Source organism: Lagenorhynchus albirostris, chromosome 7 (genome assembly GCF_949774975.1).
Source record: "Lagenorhynchus albirostris chromosome 7, mLagAlb1.1, whole genome shotgun sequence".
NCBI lineage: Eukaryota > Metazoa > Chordata > Mammalia > Artiodactyla > Delphinidae > Lagenorhynchus > Lagenorhynchus albirostris.
Genome location: NC_083101.1, coordinates 103,239,603 through 103,257,936, shown reverse-complemented (window position 1 = coordinate 103,257,936; position 18,334 = coordinate 103,239,603). Strand labels below are relative to the sequence as shown.

The following is an 18,334-nucleotide window of genomic DNA, read 5'->3' as shown; positions in this document are numbered from 1 at the left end:
ACTACACTAACCCACATGGTCCCACCGGATTTCTGAATCAGCTTGAAGGTGACACGATTCCCGACTTAAGGTGTGCAGCTCGATTCGGGAGGCTCCCCTGGCCCGTCTTGGGGTAGAGTCTATGAATCTCTGAGACTCAGGGCTCCGCCCAGAATTAGACCTCAGTGGCCTGGACAAAACCACCCGCAACACTCAGTGAAAACACTTGAATTGACACAGTCATCAAAACGAGGCCAAAGGCATCCAGAATTTTCCAGAAAGGGAAGTTCTGATGGAGGCCCGGGCCGAGCAGCCTCCTCCTTGAACATCTCAACACAGACACACCTGGAAACAACCACATTTTGCTTTATTAGGCGTTCCATGGTAATATAACACAGAGTTCTTAAGGAATAATAAACACGAGACTTGTTTTTTTTACCATAATTATTTTGCCATTAAGACAGTGGTAACAAAAAAAAAAAAAGTACTCTTCTGGCTACACACATAATCAGCTTTAGCACTGAAAGTTCCTCCACTCGTGGGTCACAATCACAATTCCAAGGATTAAAAACCATCTATGATTAAATCCTACACTGGTTTAGAGCATCAGGTCACTGCAGTTATTCAGTTCTGAGACACGGTCAATTTATTTTAGCATTTACACATGACATTCATTTAACAGACACACAAAGCAAGCCAACAGGTAAACATGCTTACACAGCCTGCGGAAATCTTCAGGTTTTAAGTTGTTTGAAGGAAACAATCGAAACAACCGAAATGACCATCATGGAAAAACAGGAAGACTCAAGTGAAGAGAAGAGAGCTGCAAGCGTTTCTCAGAATTGAAACAAAATTTTTTTTCCGACTGGTTCAAATTCCCTCGAAGGGCAGATGAGAAGAAAAAAAGCAAATATATTAAGTTAACCAATTATTCTTTAAAAGTGCAATTTACTTTTAAAATAACAAACAACAACAACAACAAAAGAAACCCCAGCCATAACCCCAAAGGCAGAACATGTGGAGAGACGAGTGTCATGATGGGATGAGCTACTTCTTGATGTTACGCTTTACAAAAGCAGATTTGGTTTTATAAAAGCCTGCAAACATAACATGGCTTGGGAGGACCTGTAAACACGCTTGGAAGGAGATGCAACAAAGCTCAGCTAAGACAGGGACAAGCACGAGGCAGCGAGTGGAAAGGGTCTCCGAGACCAGGAGAGGGCGGGGTGTGGACACAAGGTCGCCTGCGGTCTCTAAGGGGCCACTCGTCAAATTTACAAGGTTTTCTCCCCACAAGAGCTCTGACTCACAAAACAGATTTTTCCTCTTGCAAACTGAAATGGTCTTTAAGTCAAATTTCCCATGGGTTTCCCGAGGTTAGCAGGCTTCCCTATGTTGCGTGATGTCTTTCTAAATAATTGGACAAGAAAACAAATTTCTTTTCCTCCAAAGTGAGAAGCCCAGTGTGCTCTGGCATCCCCAAAACTACCCAGTTGGTAAACAGCAGGCCCTCAGGGCCAGACAACCATCAGCTCAGCACCTCTGAGCTGGTGGCTCGCTTGAGGCTGACTGGCTCCCTCGGGTGTTGGGCTTGATTTACAGATTTGTTTGTGTCTTTAGCCACTTAGCATTGCACAGAGGAAAAACTCTCAGGTCCTAGAGCCTCAGACTTCTTCAACAGCTCGGCACTGTCTGAGGTCTATCCTGGGCCCGCGTGTGACAGTGTGGATAACTTGGCCCTTTTCTGCACCTGGGAAGCATCTCAAACTCAATCGCACATCCTGGAGACATGGGTGGGTAGCGCTGGTCTTATATGGACTAGGATAGCACATTACGATGGTTGCGATGACAAAGCTCGTATCTTTCCAGGCAGGTTCGTGGGGCCACAGTAAAATGGCGGACCTGGTCACTGGAAAAGACCACGGGGGATAGAAGGCAAAAACAGCATGTCAGAGACGAAGGCTGGAAGAAACACAAAGAAAGAGCCAGACACGTGAAAATATCCATGAATGAAGAAGCAAGAGGGAGAGAGTGCAAGCAGAAGAGAGGTGAAGAGAGGAGAAGAGAATCCTCCAAAGATTTCATCTGCAGCAAAATCTAGGCCAGAAAGAAAACCTGCCCTTTATTAACAGTTGACCCAGAAGATGATGGAATGGCGGTGTGGACGCTGTACAGCCTCTCAGGAGGGACATGACGAGTCTGCCCACCACCCTGAATCAGCTTGAAGGTGACACGATTGCATCATTAGGATGTCCAGTTCAAACCCCTTGTATTAATATTGCATTAGGCTTTCCAATTTAGTATTTAAAGAAAAACAAACCTCTCCCCCCCCTCCCCTGCCCACCCCACCTGCAGCCCCACAAAGAAAAATTTTCTAAATATTTAAAAAGAAAAAGGCAGCTCTGGGCAATTCACTTTATCTTCCCCTCCCCCCGATGAAAAGGAAGATGATGCAAGCACAACAGAGGCTGGAGATGAGCAACACCCTCACTGTGATTTGCTTTGTTTCGCATGTCTGAGTGTTGGACGCAGTTCTGTGTACGGGCCTGGTGGAGAGACGCAGGTGTGATATTCGTAGATGTGTAGGGAGGTGGGTGACCAAAACTGGTGACTCCGGGTGAGGGACGGAGTGCGGGGGGCCCGAGAGAGGGAGCCCCAGGAACTGGCTGCCCCACAGTAACTATCACAGGCTCTTTAAAAAAAAAAAAAAGAAGGAAGGAAGGAAGGAAGGAAGTCTCCGAATGTCCTCAGGTGTCCCATCCCCCATCCCTAAGCCGACGGCACGGCGGCCCTGAACTCTAGCCCAGGCTGGTGATGTTAGCACGGCCACCAGGGGGCGCCACGATGCGCTGGGTGGTGCGGCGGGGAATGTTGTCATCAATCTGGGCACCTGGAGACGGAGAGAAGATGAGGGTCAGAGAAAGCTATACGGATCCCTGCTCTAAACCGAAATAACATAGCTTGGGTTTTTTAAATTAATTGTTATTGGAGTCTAGTTGATTTACACTGGTGTGTTAGTGTCTGCTGTACAGCACAGTGAGTCAGTTATCCATATACATACCTCACTCTGTTAGATTCTATTTGCATCTAGGTCATTACAGAGTATTGACCTATAGGGAAGGTCCTCGTTGATTATCTATTTTACATATAGTCGTGTGTATATGTCCATCCCAATCTCCCAATGTATCCCTCCCCCCTCCCTTTCCCCCTTGGTAACCATAAGTTTGGTTTGTACATCTGTGTCTCTATTTCTGTTTTGTAACGAAATAACATAGCTTGGGAGAAAAAGTGTCGGGCCCATTCTTTGTCCTTCTAAAACCTCACCAAAAGTATAAGCTACAAAAAAAGGATGGGCCTCACGTGGCCTAGGAATCACACACTGAATAAAGCCATCCTTGCGGAAGCTAGTTGGATCCCATACCTAAAAAGTAAAACTATATGTAAAAAAGGACACTATATTTCAGGTTTTTGAGCAACTCAGACTACATCCTGTCCCTATTCTCAGTGATCAAATCGAGTGTGGCTTTTCCAGAGGTGCATTCTGTTCCCCTAACACTATCCATCCTCTGTGTAATCAAAGATAGGAGTCATGATATTGAATATAGTTCCTTGTGCTCTACAGTAGGACCTTGTTGTTTATCTATCCTATATATAATAGTTTACATCTGCTAGCCCCAAACTCCCACTCCATCCCTCACCCACCCCACTCTCCCTTGGCAACCACAAATCTGTTCTCTATGTCTGTGAGTCTGTTTTTTTTTTTAGATATTGCACAGGGAACTATATTCAATATCCTGTGATAAACCATAATGGAAAAGAATATGAAAAAGAATATATATGTATAACAGAGTCACTTTGCTGTACAGCAGAAATTAAGCTCAACATTGTAAATCAACTATACTTCAATAAAATTTTTTAAAAAAAGACAGGCGTCATGATGGTCTTTATATTTCAATGGCCTGGTGAAAGACAGCACAGACTGTATCATGCCCATGTTACTTTACAAAAAAACTAATTTTCATTATTTTTAAATTTTTTGAAAATGGGTAATCTGTATATGGCAACTTTCTAAAAACCAGTATATCTGACAAGAAAAAAAAATGTATCTGCTTTACTGTTTCTTTAACCCACCATAAAAATTTAGATACGTATCTGTGACTCAAGGAACTAGAAAAGTAGGTTTTTAATCCCAGGCAAAATGAAATACTGAAGTTCAAGTAAGGAAGCTCTAAAATCTGGACTCTTCCCTCTCACCTCCCCTGACATCACATAGTTTATCCAGGCAAATAGCTAACAATTATCAAATGGCTTGATTCTAAGCATTTTACATGTATATGAAGTCATCTAATGAGGTAACTACTAACATTATACCCATCTTATAGGTGAGGAGACGGGAGGCACAGTTCGAATCTGGGCTACGAAGTTAAGCTGTTGAAACTCTAGATTCCACAAGCTGAACCACTACAGTATATTGCATACGTCGGGGAGAAGAGAGTCCTAAAACACCACAATACCCTTTTTCACAATGGACATGATGCGCTGAAAAAATGTCCTCTAATATCCTGGGTATGACACACAGTGTACCCATCATGACATTATATGTGATATAGACTCGTGTCAAGATTCTGAAACCCAACCCGTCATCTGCTATGAATTACATCTCTGGTGAGTTACATCTTTGGGAAGAATAGGTCCATCATTCACTTCCACCACTTCTCCTTCTCAAAAGTGATCCCAGACCCACCAGCAACACGGAGCACAGCCCTGCAGAACTGGGCCCTGACCAAACCATAACCATACCAGACAAGCTGAATCCAGACTGATGCAGGTTCCGGACAGGTGGGGCCTGCTGCTTGGCCGGAGACGTCTTAGCCGAGGAGGCCGGAGTGACTGTCTTGGGTGTCACAGACACCTCACACACAGGTCCATCATACAGGCCACGAGGAACCCCTCTCAGCTCTGCCAGCTGCAAAAACACAAGAGCCCCTCGACTCAGGCCACATTCACAGAGGACGCCTCCCTGGCAACCCTCCTGATGGGGAAGGAACAGGTGCCAGGATGGGCCGGTGACATTTGGGGATGGAGGGCTTTCTATGGTCGGGTACAGCAGGGACAGATGTCAGCATGAGGCAGGGCCCCTGGCTCCAGGGCAAAGCTACCCCAACATGGGTCACATAAAAACTGATAAACAGTTCTTCCTATTTTCTCCCAAGACACTTCACCTTAAACCCTGCAGGAATTCCCAAACATGCTGTGAAGAGGATCTGGTCTCACGTTCAAGACCTGGCCCCATACTTACCAATCTTACTGTCCCTTTAATTCCTTTACATCCCTACCCATTCCCTGCCTCACAGTCCCCAAGCACCAGTGCTGGAGACCGTTCACCATGTCCTGAATACTCTCTACATTTTCCATGCTCGTAACATTCTCTCTACTGAATTCCCTTGTCTCCCTTCTTTGACTTATCCAACTTCTACTTAACCTTCAAGATCCAACTCAAAATGCCCTCTCCCCATGACATTTTCCCTTAAGACTCCGCAGCAGGGCTTCCCTGGTGGTGCAGTGGTTAAGAATCTGCCTGCCAATGCAGGGGACACGGGTTCGAGCCCTCGTCCAGGAAGATCCCACATGCCACGGAGCAACTAAGCCCGTGCGCCACAACTACTGAGCCCACATGCCACAACTACTGAAGCCCGTGTGCCTAGAGCCCATGCTCCACAACAAAGAGTAGCCCCTGCTTGCCACAACTACAGAAAGCCCGCGCACAGCAACGAAGACCCAACACGGCCAAAAATAAATAAATAAAATAAATTTATTTTAAAAAAAAAAGACTCCGCAGCAGCGGTTCCCTCCTGAATCTCATCACACACTCCTCATGACAGCAGTCTCACTTCAATCTGGCTGGCTGCAGACATGCCTGGCTCCTCCGCTGGCATTCTGAACTCCAGGAATAAAAAGACTGTGTTTCCCTTATCTATGAATCCTCTGTATATACCTCAGTAGTCTGACTCAAGGTGCTTAGTGATTTTGGAATTGAACTTAATCCACGATAGATCAGAGGTACTCACCCTGCTCCTTGCCTTGATACGCTTATAAACAAAGTCAGGGAAGGGCTTCCGGGGGATGTAGCGCCCAGAGCCTTCGGTGACATGAAGGGTGCCGTCTTCCAGAACAATCTTCCCCTGGCTGATGACCACCAGGGGAGAGCCACGGCACTCCATGCCTTCGAAGATGTTGTATTCGAGAGACTAGAGGAAGGGAACACAGTAAACTTCAGAATCCACCCTCCATCCCGGCGAGATCTCATCGATCTGGCGGCACCCATGACCCAACATCACTCGGACGAAAGAAAAGCCCAGAGATGAACTCCCTCTCCTGACTGGCCACCCAACAGGACTTAATCTCTATGTCTTAATTCTGTCTAGAACATGGAATAATCTTTCCTACCTCTCAAAAATTTGCGTTTGTTCATTCCTGGGTTTCGGCACCAAAAAAAAAAAAAAAAAAAATTGGGGGGTAACAATAATTGAACAGAAAAATCGTATGGAAAAGCAGGAGGGTTTGTAAATGCCACACGAATGTAAGAAAATGATGCCTCGTATTAGCGGTGACTTTGTTCTTACTAACTCAAGCTCCAATCAGGTTAAAATCCCAAGAAGCCTTCTCTGACCAAGTTCTAAATTTAATCTTGAAATGAGCCATCCACGAGTAGGTTTTCCCACTGGTTTGCCTGGATTTCCAATCTCTTAAGAGATGTGGTCAAGCTGACGTTCCTAAATGAAAGGACTGTGGTAACTCCAGAGACAGGCCTTTGATAAAATGTTTGAGGTTTAATTTCCCAACAAGGCAGCCATCCTTTTAGTTTCCAGCTTTTCACGGTGAAAGGGGGACGTATCCACGTGCCCTCTTGGAAACTATGTGGGGTCTCTGAGTGAGTTTGTTGCTGTGACAACAGGAAATAGGGGCACTACAGTCAATGGTAAAACCTCAACTCCTCCACTGCTTCTTCCCCAGATTCCAGACGCCTGCCCTGCTCACAGGTACACGTGGCCGGACCTGGAGAATTAATAGGCAGCTCCACCCATAAAAAGCAGCTGGGCTTCTGGGGAGATTCAGACCAGGTTATCAGCACTAAAGAGTCCGTCTGTGACTAGAGCTGTTGCACTGCCATTCAGGGTAACAACCCCTGCCTGGTGCAGAGGCTGGTGAGCATGGAGAAGCCCCAGGCTGGCTCTACAGCTCACATTCGACCAGTGGTGTTGATAGAAAAGGGCAACAGGGGGCTGGCAGCCCTACTCAGAGACTCAAAGGAGTAACGTGGAAGCTACTGAAGGAATGAGGGAAAGAGGCACCTGGGGGAGGGAAGGGGTCTCTACACGTGGATTCCCGGGACCAAATTCCCAGGACCAAAGTGTGTCCCCCCACCAAGCTTTTCATCGGTTCTAAGACGCTCATCCCTGAAATGAGAATGTGTCTCACAGCACATGGAGCTGCACAGGCAGTGTCAGCCCAGGCTGAACCGAGTCCTTCCAGGGAATTGGGGTCAGCTTTTCCCACTGGCCTGGGGAATGACCACACCGGGGCCGTCTTATGAGAAAGTCTCCGCCTCTGGTTTTTCTGGACCATTGCTGGATGCAGGACTCAGACCACCAACTTGCCTGACTCAGTTCAGAGGAGCCATTTTTGCCCTTTCTGCACCCAATGCCAAGGTCGAGGAAGGCAATATTCTTTGCCACACTTTCTATCTGGCAGATCCACATCTCATTATCCCAAACTTGGAACGAGCTGGCCCTCGGCAGCACGGCGTATTTTTAAAGGAGTCTTGCATTAGACTCCTCCTCCTGGGTATGTTTTCTTTCACAGCAGCGCCTAAACTAATGGAATATCTTAAAATCAGTGGCATCTTAGATCTGGTGAAATTCAGGAGTTGTGTGACTCCAGGCAGATCCAATTAATCCTGCCTCAGACCTTCAGTTTTTTCACTTGCCTCCCGTGCAAGGCTTATGTGAAAAGGACAACACAAGAAGCATCATATGGGTGTAGATTACCAGCAGAGAATTCGGTCCACTCTGAAATGACCTTTGAAAGGGTCATCCTTTAAGGGGTGAATCGAGCCCCATCTCTTCCATGTTCCTGCACGGCTGTCTATACAAGCTCCTCTTGTGACCTCCTGGAGTCATGGAGACAACTTTGGCCATGGTACCATCGGCCTGGGGCCCACATCCCAGGTCTGCTCTTGGCCAGCTGAGTGACTTTGGACAAATCCCTTGCACTGATCTGAGATCCAGCATCCTCATCTATGAGGGGACACGGCCCACCTTACAGAAATGATGCTAGGATCACAAGAAATAAAAGGAACAAAAGCATCTAGCCCACTACTCAGCACTAGGTAGGCATTTAGAAAATCCCTGATTGACTGTCTGGTTTTTTATTGCACTCTCCCAACAAGACTGCAAGCCCTTTAGTGTCGGAAGACATCCTAAGACGCAGATATTGAGTTTAGTTGCCTATAAATGACTGACCACAGTGCCCAGAAGAGCTTTGGGCCACCTCCCAGTCTTCAAAGATGGAGGAACCAGTCCCATGACTCTAAGTGACTTAAAATTAACAAGTTCAATGGTCAGATCACTGCTCGGGGCATTCAGAGCCTACTCTGTCCAACTGTGAGGCACTGAGGCTTCGTCACTTACCAGGTAGAGACATTTTTAACCTCTATCCACATAGGTTTCCTAAAATGACTCATCTGGCTGGATGCTTGGCAAATCCAGCAGAGACTTAGCAACAGCGCTGTCAACAAGAGTTAGCTTACTACTCCAAATTAAAGTTAACTAGCCCCATGGTAGGAAACACTGTATCACACGGGGAAAGCCTCTTGCTTGCGTTCTCCCAGATAATTAAAGCTGCACAAGCATGCTTAGTGGGGGCTCTTTCAAACAGGTGAGGACGGGCAAGAGGCACTTCTAGAAGCCATGATTTCCTATATGGGGTTGCCTGGAGGTAAAGCCAGGGCAGTGCTACTGAATGTCCAGAGAGCAGCATCTGTCTTCTCAAATCATCACTCCTTTACATCCTGTCTTGCGCTGGGTTAAGAACTCCAAACGCAGGCTCCCTAGCTAGGTCATCTGCAGCTTACATGATGAGTCCCGTCTGCCCTTTCCATTACCTCTGGGGAGGGGGACTCTGGAAGGGAGGAGGAGCATGTTGTCCCTCTAACCCTGACCAAGAGGCTGCACACGCAGTCTGGCAGGGAAGAGCCCTGGAGAATTTTGGGTTCTAATTCTGGCTCCACCGCAAAATAGCTATGTAATGTTAGACTGGTCACTTAAGCTCTCTAAGGGTCCGTTTATTTATCTTCCCGATTGGGATAATAATACCATCCCTTTATTGAGAAGGCCAAATGAAAGGGTAAGTGGAGCTGTGATGCTAAATGCATAGGAAGAGATAGGTTCACCAGGCAGGTCCCTAGGACCCCTGCCCATAAAGAAGCCAATTCTGGACCCCCGGGAGGTTATGATCTAAGTCACAAGTTGGTGCGGCTGTAAGGCTCTGCTGCGTAGCTAAGCCAGCCAGTGTGGAAGAAGGGAAGAGCCAACTATTAATACTGAGAGCCGAGCAGCCTTCCCTAAAGGCACCCACCATCCTGGCACCCATGGGCGCCAGGGCACCTTAAGCCCCTCTGCCCAAAGGAGAAAGAGGACCGGGATTTGGCCAAGAGTCCAGTGCTGTCCTGGAGAAATGCCAGAAGCCCAGCCCTGAGCTGGCCCTTGGAGGAGGTGTCGGGACTTGCTGGCCCAGGCCACCTGGGGTGGGCAATCTAGAATAGATTCCCCACTGAGCAGGCTTTCAATTTAGACCTTGATCTTCAAGAGCCTCTTCATTCACTAAGAATTCACTTCAAGAGTCATACGGGTTTCTGACATAAAACACTCTGTCCTAGGCCCATTTCTTTTCCAAAGCTCTCCCTTTGTCCTTGGCCTCTCAATATTAAACAGACACACACAATTTTTTCTACGAAGAACCAATGGTACCTACACCTCTACCTAATGCCCACTGACCTCGCAGAATCACAGGACACCCAGGGGCCTCGTCTAAGCTCCTCATTCCCAGCTGACGAGCCTGAGACATGACACGAGGTCACCTGCCCAGGGTCCCATTAACAAGACAGGGCATCCCCAATCTCCGCAGTCTAGACCGAAAGGCAAGAGACACCCCAGAACTGCAGATCCTAAACTCCTAATCAGAACGGCTGCCAGCGTATTTCTTCTATTCCTTCAAAGTCAATTCATTCCTAAAGGACATAAGAGCATCTGCCTTTTAGGCTTTCGGACGACAACACTGACATGAGAAAACAGTTGCTTCAAAGAATAAAAGTGCCCAGTGGGCATCTCGGGAGTGGACATTTGAATGTTTTATTTGGATCCCTTGCACCAAGGGACGCCATGAGAGGTGCTGCACCAAACTATTAAAATGGAATGCTGCCTGACTTCTAGAAGCTTCTGACGTCCAGGCATGACGCTGGAGGCTCTGAAGGTCCATAGATAGAGACCTCTATCCAGAGAGAGGCCCATTGTACTCCAAAGTGATAAGATTAACAGTCTTATTGACCTCACTAACGAAAAGGAAAGAGCTATTTTTTCTCAGTAAATTGCAAGTTATAACATATCCTGGGGAAGAGTTCTTTGCTATCACAGCGAGTTCTTTTCATAAATCCTGAGGACTCTCCCTGCCTCTGTCCCTTTCTGTGACTGTAGTTCGTTCGGACTGGGTCCACGTGGCCTTACACTGTTGTGGGTCTTGGCAGAGACGGTTTTCACGCTGTCAGGGTCCCAGATGACCAGGTCAGCATCGGATCCCACAGCAATGCGGCCTTTCCGGGGGTAAAGGTTGAACACTTTGGCTGCATTGGTGCTGGTCACGGCCACAAACTGGTTCTCGTCCATCTTCCCAGTGACCTGAGGAGGACAACATACACATGCACAACACGCAAGCACACAACAGAAGCAGACTAAAAAGTTGAAGGGTGGAATACTACTTAGCCATAAAAAGGAACACACTTTTGATACACACAACAACTTGGATACTAAAGGCATCATACTGAGTGAAAAAAACAACCTCCAAAGGTCACATACTGTATGATTTCATTTATGCAACGTTGGCAAAATAACCAAGTTATAGAGATGGACAGACCAGGGGTGAGACGGAGATTCTTCCAAGGGTTAGGAGTGGGTGTGACTATAAAGGGGCAGTAGGAGAGGGGTCTCTGTGGTGACGGAGGACATCTCTATCTTGATTGAGGTGATGGTTACATGGATCTACATATGACAAAATGGCACAGAACTATACACACACGTTGCAGCACTGTCGATCTCTGGGTTTGGATATCACACTCTAATTATGTAAGATGTAACCATGGGGGAAACTGGGTGAAGGGTACTCAGGACCTCTCTGTCCTATCTCTGCAAGTTCTTCTGGATCTATAATCATTTCAAAGTAAAGAGTTTTAAAAAAAAATTTGAAGGGGCTGCAGGGCCTCTTCAGGAAACATCATTTGGCTTATGTCCTCTTCAAAGATATAGGCACAGACCTTGTAGGCCAGCCAACATGGGAGTCTCAGCCGCCCGTCCCGCAGCAAACCCTGGGTGCCAATCACACTCCCCATGTCCTGCCCCCCACCTTCTCGTCTCTACCACTTGCGCCTCATGTCCCTTTAAGTGCAGAATTTGAGGAGATGAATGCATTTCTCCGAGTTAGGAAACCTGCTCTAAATGCAACAGAAAAATGGCCAAAGGAAATGAGCAGGTAGTAAGAGGGAGAGAAAAATACAAATGGCCAAAAACATACAAAAGAAATATACACTTTTGTCAGTCACTGAAGAGACTGAATGTAAAACAATGAGACACAACATTCACCAATCAAATCGGTGATACTTTGGGTTTTTTGATGATAACACCAATTCAGACCTGGTAGGAGTAACTGGGCAATGCCACATATTGCTGGCAGCATACAAATTGGTGCAATCTTTTTGGAAGGAATTTTGACAATATATATCAAAAGCCTTAAAAATATGCACACCCCTTGACCCAGCACTACCACTTCTAGAAGTTTCTCCTACAAGCATCATTAAAGATGTATCCAAGGATGTAGCTATAAGGGTGTTCATCCCAGTAAGAAAATCAGAAACAACATAAGTGACCAACCAAAGAATTACAAATGAATTACAGTTCAGCATTAAGATGGAATGGTCTGCTCTTAAAAACCAAGTTGTTCAAGTATGTTTAAGGATGTGGAGACGTTTTCATGCTATAGGTTTTTTAAAAGATAGGCTGCAAAATAGTATTCCAGTCACACACTCACACACACACACACACACACACACACACACACACACACACACACGTGCAATCTCTCACTGGCAAAAAATGAAAGACATTTGCTAAAACATTCATTGCAGTTGTATCTGAAATAGGGTGTCATAAGTGATTTTTATTTTCTTTTTGGAATAACGATACACAGTTTACATAATTGAAAAAATTCATTAAGAAACAGAAAACCTATTGTTATTACGTTTTAAAATAGTAAAAATAAAAAAACCCACAGATCCCTTAAAGGTCAGGACATGTTCAAAGCAGGCTGAGCCCAGAGAGTCCAAAAGACCATTTTAAGGAAACTGAGTCCATTTCCACGAGTGGATTAACTAAGTCATCAGGTTGCTAAGGAAGCTTTTTCTGGACTGATCGAAAGAGTCATATGGTAAAGACTGGTTTTTTCCAGTCTCTACTGGTCCACAGACGACAATGGTGACAAACACATATGGGATACTTAGGAGGAAATGACCTCTGAGGAGTGGTCTTAGATTTCCAAACCTAAGAAATATTACCACACAAGTTCCAGTTTCTAGAATTCTCTCAACTGCCGTTTCCAGGCCTGCATGAGGCCCAGGGCCCTCGGATGAGGAGGCAGGAGAAAGCTGAGCCCTCCCCCTGTGTGAGACCATCGCCCCTTACCACAGCCTTATCCCAGATGACGGACATCCGCTCCTCCGTGCCATTGGTGCCTTCAGGGATCAGGGTGAAGTTGTCCTTTCCTACGGCCTTCTGGGCAGTGTTGAAGGTACAGTGGGCACTGCCAGTGACCTGGAGATCTCCACTGGAAGGAAAACATACCCAGTGGTATGTATTTCACTAATCTTTGACCTCAGATCATCCTTGAATGTACTTTTTTTTTTTTCTTTTTGTGGTACGCGGGCCTCTCACTGTTGTGGCCTCTCCCGTTGTGGAGCACAGGCTCCGGACGCGCAGGCTCAGCGGCCATGGCTCACGGGCCCAGCCACTCCGCGGCATGTGGGATCTTCCCGGACCGGGGCACGAACCCGTGTCCCCTGCATCGGCAGGCAGACCCCCAACCACTGTGCCACCAGGGAAGCCCCTTGAATGTACTTTTTAATGGGCCAGGCCACTGAAAGTTTTTGACTTAACTGTCTTCCCCTCAGGAGACAGGAAATTTGGGAAGCTATGGCCTGACGCGGAAGCTTCATTCTAATGCTGTGTATCTACGTCTAGTTTGTGAGGTATCTTACGAGTGACACTGCACCACAGTAGAACCCTTTTGCTACCTCATTCATCCCCTTTGGCTGACTTTCAAGATGGCCCTGGTTTTTACCCAGAATTGCCCCCAAAAGCGTCAGGGTGACAATCCCCTGCTGCCGTCCGGCAATCCGAGTTTGGAGAACGAGGTCTCTGTTTGCAAGTTTGCTTCTGCCCACCATGTTGGAACCCGCCGGTCAGCTTGGTGCAAGGAAAGACCAAGAACGGAAGGTGGGAACAAGTCGCCAACACTCACCACGACAGCAAGGAGTTCAGAAAGTCCGGAGTGGTCGGGTCGGGGCTCAGGGGCGGGGAGGTGACAAAAGCAGCAGCCTTGGCCCAGTTCTTGCTCCAGTACTGGGAGCCGTCAGTCCCCAAGCTGGCGGTGATGGGCTCGCCATACACCACGGTCCCTGACAAACAGAGGGCAGAGCTGAGCGCTGTGCAAAGAGCGGGGAGGAAACCACCACTGCTGGGACTCACTGCCTGCTCAGAGGCCATGGCTCACGGGCCCAGCCGCTCCGCGGCATGTGGGATCCTCCCAGACAGGAGCACGAACCCGCATCCCCTGCATCGGCAGGCGGGCTCTCAACCGCTGCGCCACCAGGGAAGCCCTTCTTTTTCTTTAATTTTTATTTTATATGGGAGTAGAGTTGATTAACAATGTTGTGTTAGTTTCAGGTGTACAGCAAAGTGATTCAGTTATACATATATCGATTCTTTTTCAGATTCTTTTCCCGTGCAGGTCATTACAGAGTATTGAGTAGAGTTCCCTGAGCTGTACAGTAGGTCCTTGCTGAGTACCTATTTTCTATATAGTAGTGTGTGTATGGTAATGCCAATAATGCTAATAATCCCTCCCCCTTACCCCTGCTCTTGTAACTCAACCTTCTCCCGCTAGGGGATCCCAAACATTTCCACCTCCTGTTCTGTTGATTCCCGAATCTATTCACAATCTCCAGCTCAGACTGCATTCGAACACCCAATCCCGAGCGCCATCTAGACTCTTATTTGGGGTGATGCAGGGCACCTCACACTTGACCTCACTGCTCACCAAAACATGCCCCCTGCTCTCCCAGTGTCTCCCAGCCCTTCTCCCAGTGTCCAGCTCTGGTTAATGAGCTGAGAGAGGAAACAATACGTGACATCAGTGGGATGAAGCATTTGAGAGCAAGTACGCAACTCTCCACACCTGCCCAAGAGACAGCCTGGATCCCCGAGTCACCACCCTGAGGGTCCCCAGATTCACAGCAGACTTTGTAAGAGGGCAAAGGAAAGGACTTTGCACACTTACGTTACTGAGATTTCAGAGTTTGCAGAAGCCTAGCCTAATGCAGTATATTGTCAAGAAAGAATGCTGGTTTCCTGATGCTTAAATCACGTCCTCTTCTCTATCCACTCATGTCCAAGCCAGAAAATTGGGAATCATTTATATCCATCGAATGTCAATGCTTTAATGCCTTAAATGCATCCTTTCCTTTCCACTCTGCATACCTTCCCTTAAAATCAGGACTTCCTCATTCCTCCCCAGCTCACCTCCTTCCCCACCTCTTCATCCATTCTCCACGGCACTTCCAGAGTGATCGTCCTAAAACACAATCTTCCCGTGTCACTCTCTTGCATAAAATCCTCCCAAGGAGCCCTTCTGACTTCAAGGATAGAAACAAACTTCTCACTGAAGCATCTCATGCCTTTCATTGGCCGGCCTCACATCAAAACTGGTCTCTTCTCTACCATCATCCAAAAACTCCATCCCGTCCTCCACTCCAATAATCCAATAATCATTCGGTTTTAAATTTTTTGATTTTTCAGACAAAGACAAATATCATATGATATCACTCATATGTGGAATCTAATTTTTAAAAAAATGATACAAATGAACTTATTTACAAAACAGAAACAGACTCACAGATTCCAAAAACAAACTTATGGTTACCAAAGGGGAAACGTGGAGGGGAGGGATAAATTAGAAGTTTGGGATTAACATACACTACTATATATAAAATAGATAGGCAACAAGGACCTACTGTACAGCACAGGGAACTCTACTCAGTATTCTGTAGGAACCTTTATGGGGAAAGAACCTGAAAAAGAATGAATATATGCAAAACTGAATCACTTTGCTGCATACCTGGAACTAACACAACACTGTAAATCAACTACACGCCAATACAATTTTTTCAAAAATAAGAATCAATTTTTGATGTTTCCATTTGATGGAGATACCCTTAGGAAAGTGACTCAGTAAATGTGTGTTGAGCTGATTGAAGGGTGAGATATTTTATTAAGTAAAGGCATCAGAGCTGGAGTTTGATCCCAGGCCAGCCTCACCACCACCGGGAATTCACCTCTTCTACCTGCTCCCACCAAGGGCTCCCCTGCCCCCACAGTGGTCCTGCCAAGTGGGCCCTTTTCTCCAAACCCAGGGCCCTCAAGGCCAAACACTCCTCAGTCTGGAATGTGTCTCCTTTCCTCTCCACGGCCTCTTCCAAGACTTTATCTCTTGGTAACACAGCACTACACCCACTCTGGGACAGCCGCTGCCCTGAGAGCTGGCTCCGGGAGCTGGCCCCTACCCTGACCCCAGCCTCAGGAATCTCACAAAGGACGCTCTGTTCCGCCAGGGAGTGTTAGAGGCCCTAGAGGCCCGGCAGGCAGCTCACTTGAGGAAATCGGTGACAATCCCCAAGCAGGAGGGGGGGCTCCAGCACTCAGGGGAAGCCTCCCCCTGAAGGAAGCCCCAGGAAGAGAAGGGTAATGCTCAGAATCACCTGGAAGGTCCCCAGCGTTCCTGACCTACTCAAAGCCTCCCAGGCACGACGGGGTCCAGGAGCTGCTGGGCAGCTGCAAAAACCACTCTAGCTCATCCCAAAGTAGTAAAACCCCACAACAAGGAGGCCTCGGCTGCTGCAGGTACACGTCTACGAAATGCAAATGGCTGACCAGGCCCCAGCTCCCCCAAGGGCCACAGTTTTCGACTGGAGCGTTGGCCAGAATTGGCTGAACTGAGGGTAGCTCTTCCAAGCCAGCCAAGTCTGGAGGTCCCACGGGCTATTGACTGAGCATGAAGGTGAGGTCTGGGCAAGTCACTAGGAAAACAAAGGATCCGCAACCCTAAAGGTTTCCTGGCTTTGTGGACATGAAACCAATCAAGAGACAGAACTGCCTGGAGAAAAAGAGTGGCTGCCAGTCTTTGGACATCCTTGCACGAGCATCAGTAGTTTCCGGATTTCCCGTAATTTGATATTCCTCACCCTCTCCCTGAATCCGCACTTCAGTCCTGCCTTTGGAAACTTGAGTACAAGGAGGGGCTGGTTCCTGGAATGTGTCCTGAATCCTACAAGTGTGAGTGCCCTTGACCTCGGCCTTCATCTTACTCTGCAAAATACAAGTCAGATTTGGGTGGAGGAGCCGGTAGAGGAGACAGGGCCCGTCCCCTCCGTGCCCCGGCCCACGCACCGTGCCCCGGCCCACGCACCTCGCCGCAAGGGAATGAACTCGGCCTTCGGCCTATGCAAAACCCAGACGTGGGTCAGAATTCAAGGCCACTGCTGACCAGACCTGCCTCCTTAGACCAAGGCAGAGCCAGGACTCCTGGGCCGGGGCCAAGCAAAGATGTGGGCACTTAGAGAAGGAGAAAGACATCTTTCTTTTTTTAAAAATTGGAGTATAGCTGCTTTACAACGGTGTGCTAGTTGTGTAACAAAGTGACTGTGTAACAAAGTGACTCAGCTCTATGTATACATATATCCCCTCCCTCCTGGACCTCCCTGTCACTTCCCGCCTCATCCCACCCGTCCAGGTCATCACAGAGCACCAAGCTGAACTCCCTGTGCTACACAGCAGGTTCCCACTAGCTGTCTATTTTACACACGGTGGTGTATATATGTCAATCCTAATCTCCCAATTCGTCCCACCCTCCCCTTCCCCCTTGTGCCCACATGTCCGTTCTCTACGTCTGCGTCTCTATTCCTGCCCTGCAAATAGGTTCATCTGTATCATTTTTCTAGATTCCACATATATGCGTTCATATACGATATTTGTTTTTCTCTTTCTGACTTACTAGAGTCTGTCATACAGAATGAAGTAAGTCAGGGAGAAAGCCATCTTTGCAGCTCATTCCTGCTTTGCCCTGTTTAGGGATTCAGAGGTCCTTGCTGTCTTTTGCGTTTTCTTCTCTTCGGCCCCCAAAGGCAGGGCAGGAGTTACACCGTCCTGAGGAGGCCTCCACCTCCGCCCGTTTTATAAACACTGTACCTGAGACAGCCATGGATGGGCTTCTGGACCTCAGTCAGGCCGCAGACATCACTGCACTGCATGCCGGAAATAATTACCACTAATAATAATAAACCAGCAAACAGGCTTCACTGGCCTTTCTGCCCTCCTCCAAACACGCTTCTGATGTTTTCTTCGTGGCAGTTAGACCTTCCTGCTCTCCTTCTGCGGGGAAAGTCTAAACTGAAGGATGTGATCCCAGGCCGGCCTTTGGCAGGCTCCCTAGGATGGCTGGGAACAGCAGGGCTGGGGGTGGTGTTTATTTACAACGGGCCTGAGTGCATTCATGAAGAATAAAGGAAGGCTGGGGGTTAGATATGTTTGACAGCTTCCGCCCGGGCGGTTAGTCATTTCCCATGAACGAGAAGCAAGAGGACAAATCCAGAGCAGAAACAACGGAAAACCGTGTGTGTGTGTGTGTGTGTGTGTGTGTGTGTATTTCAAAACACAGCCACAAAAGCACAGTGAGAAACTACACAAACACTGGGAATTCCCTG

The 18,334-nt window shown here is 47.5% G+C and overlaps 1 protein-coding gene across 2 annotated transcripts in view; it reads right to left on the bottom strand.

Annotated features, from left to right (window-relative positions):
* Positions 1–329: 329 nt before the first annotated feature.
* The window catches only part of DPYSL2 (dihydropyrimidinase like 2), a 115,476-nt gene continuing 97,471 nt past the window's right edge, over positions 330–18,334 (bottom strand). For both annotated transcript variants that reach the window (XM_060155716.1, XM_060155717.1), the window contains exons 9-14: positions 13,819–13,975; positions 12,984–13,125; positions 10,761–10,931; positions 6,048–6,227; positions 4,780–4,945; positions 330–2,869 (exon numbers count right to left, since the gene is read on the bottom strand). In XM_060155716.1, coding sequence (XP_060011699.1) covers positions 2,778–2,869; positions 4,780–4,945; positions 6,048–6,227; positions 10,761–10,931; positions 12,984–13,125; positions 13,819–13,975 — 908 coding nt within the window. In that variant the 3' untranslated portion in view covers positions 330–2,777. The remainder of the gene's footprint in view (positions 2,870–4,779; positions 4,946–6,047; positions 6,228–10,760; positions 10,932–12,983; positions 13,126–13,818; positions 13,976–18,334) is intronic.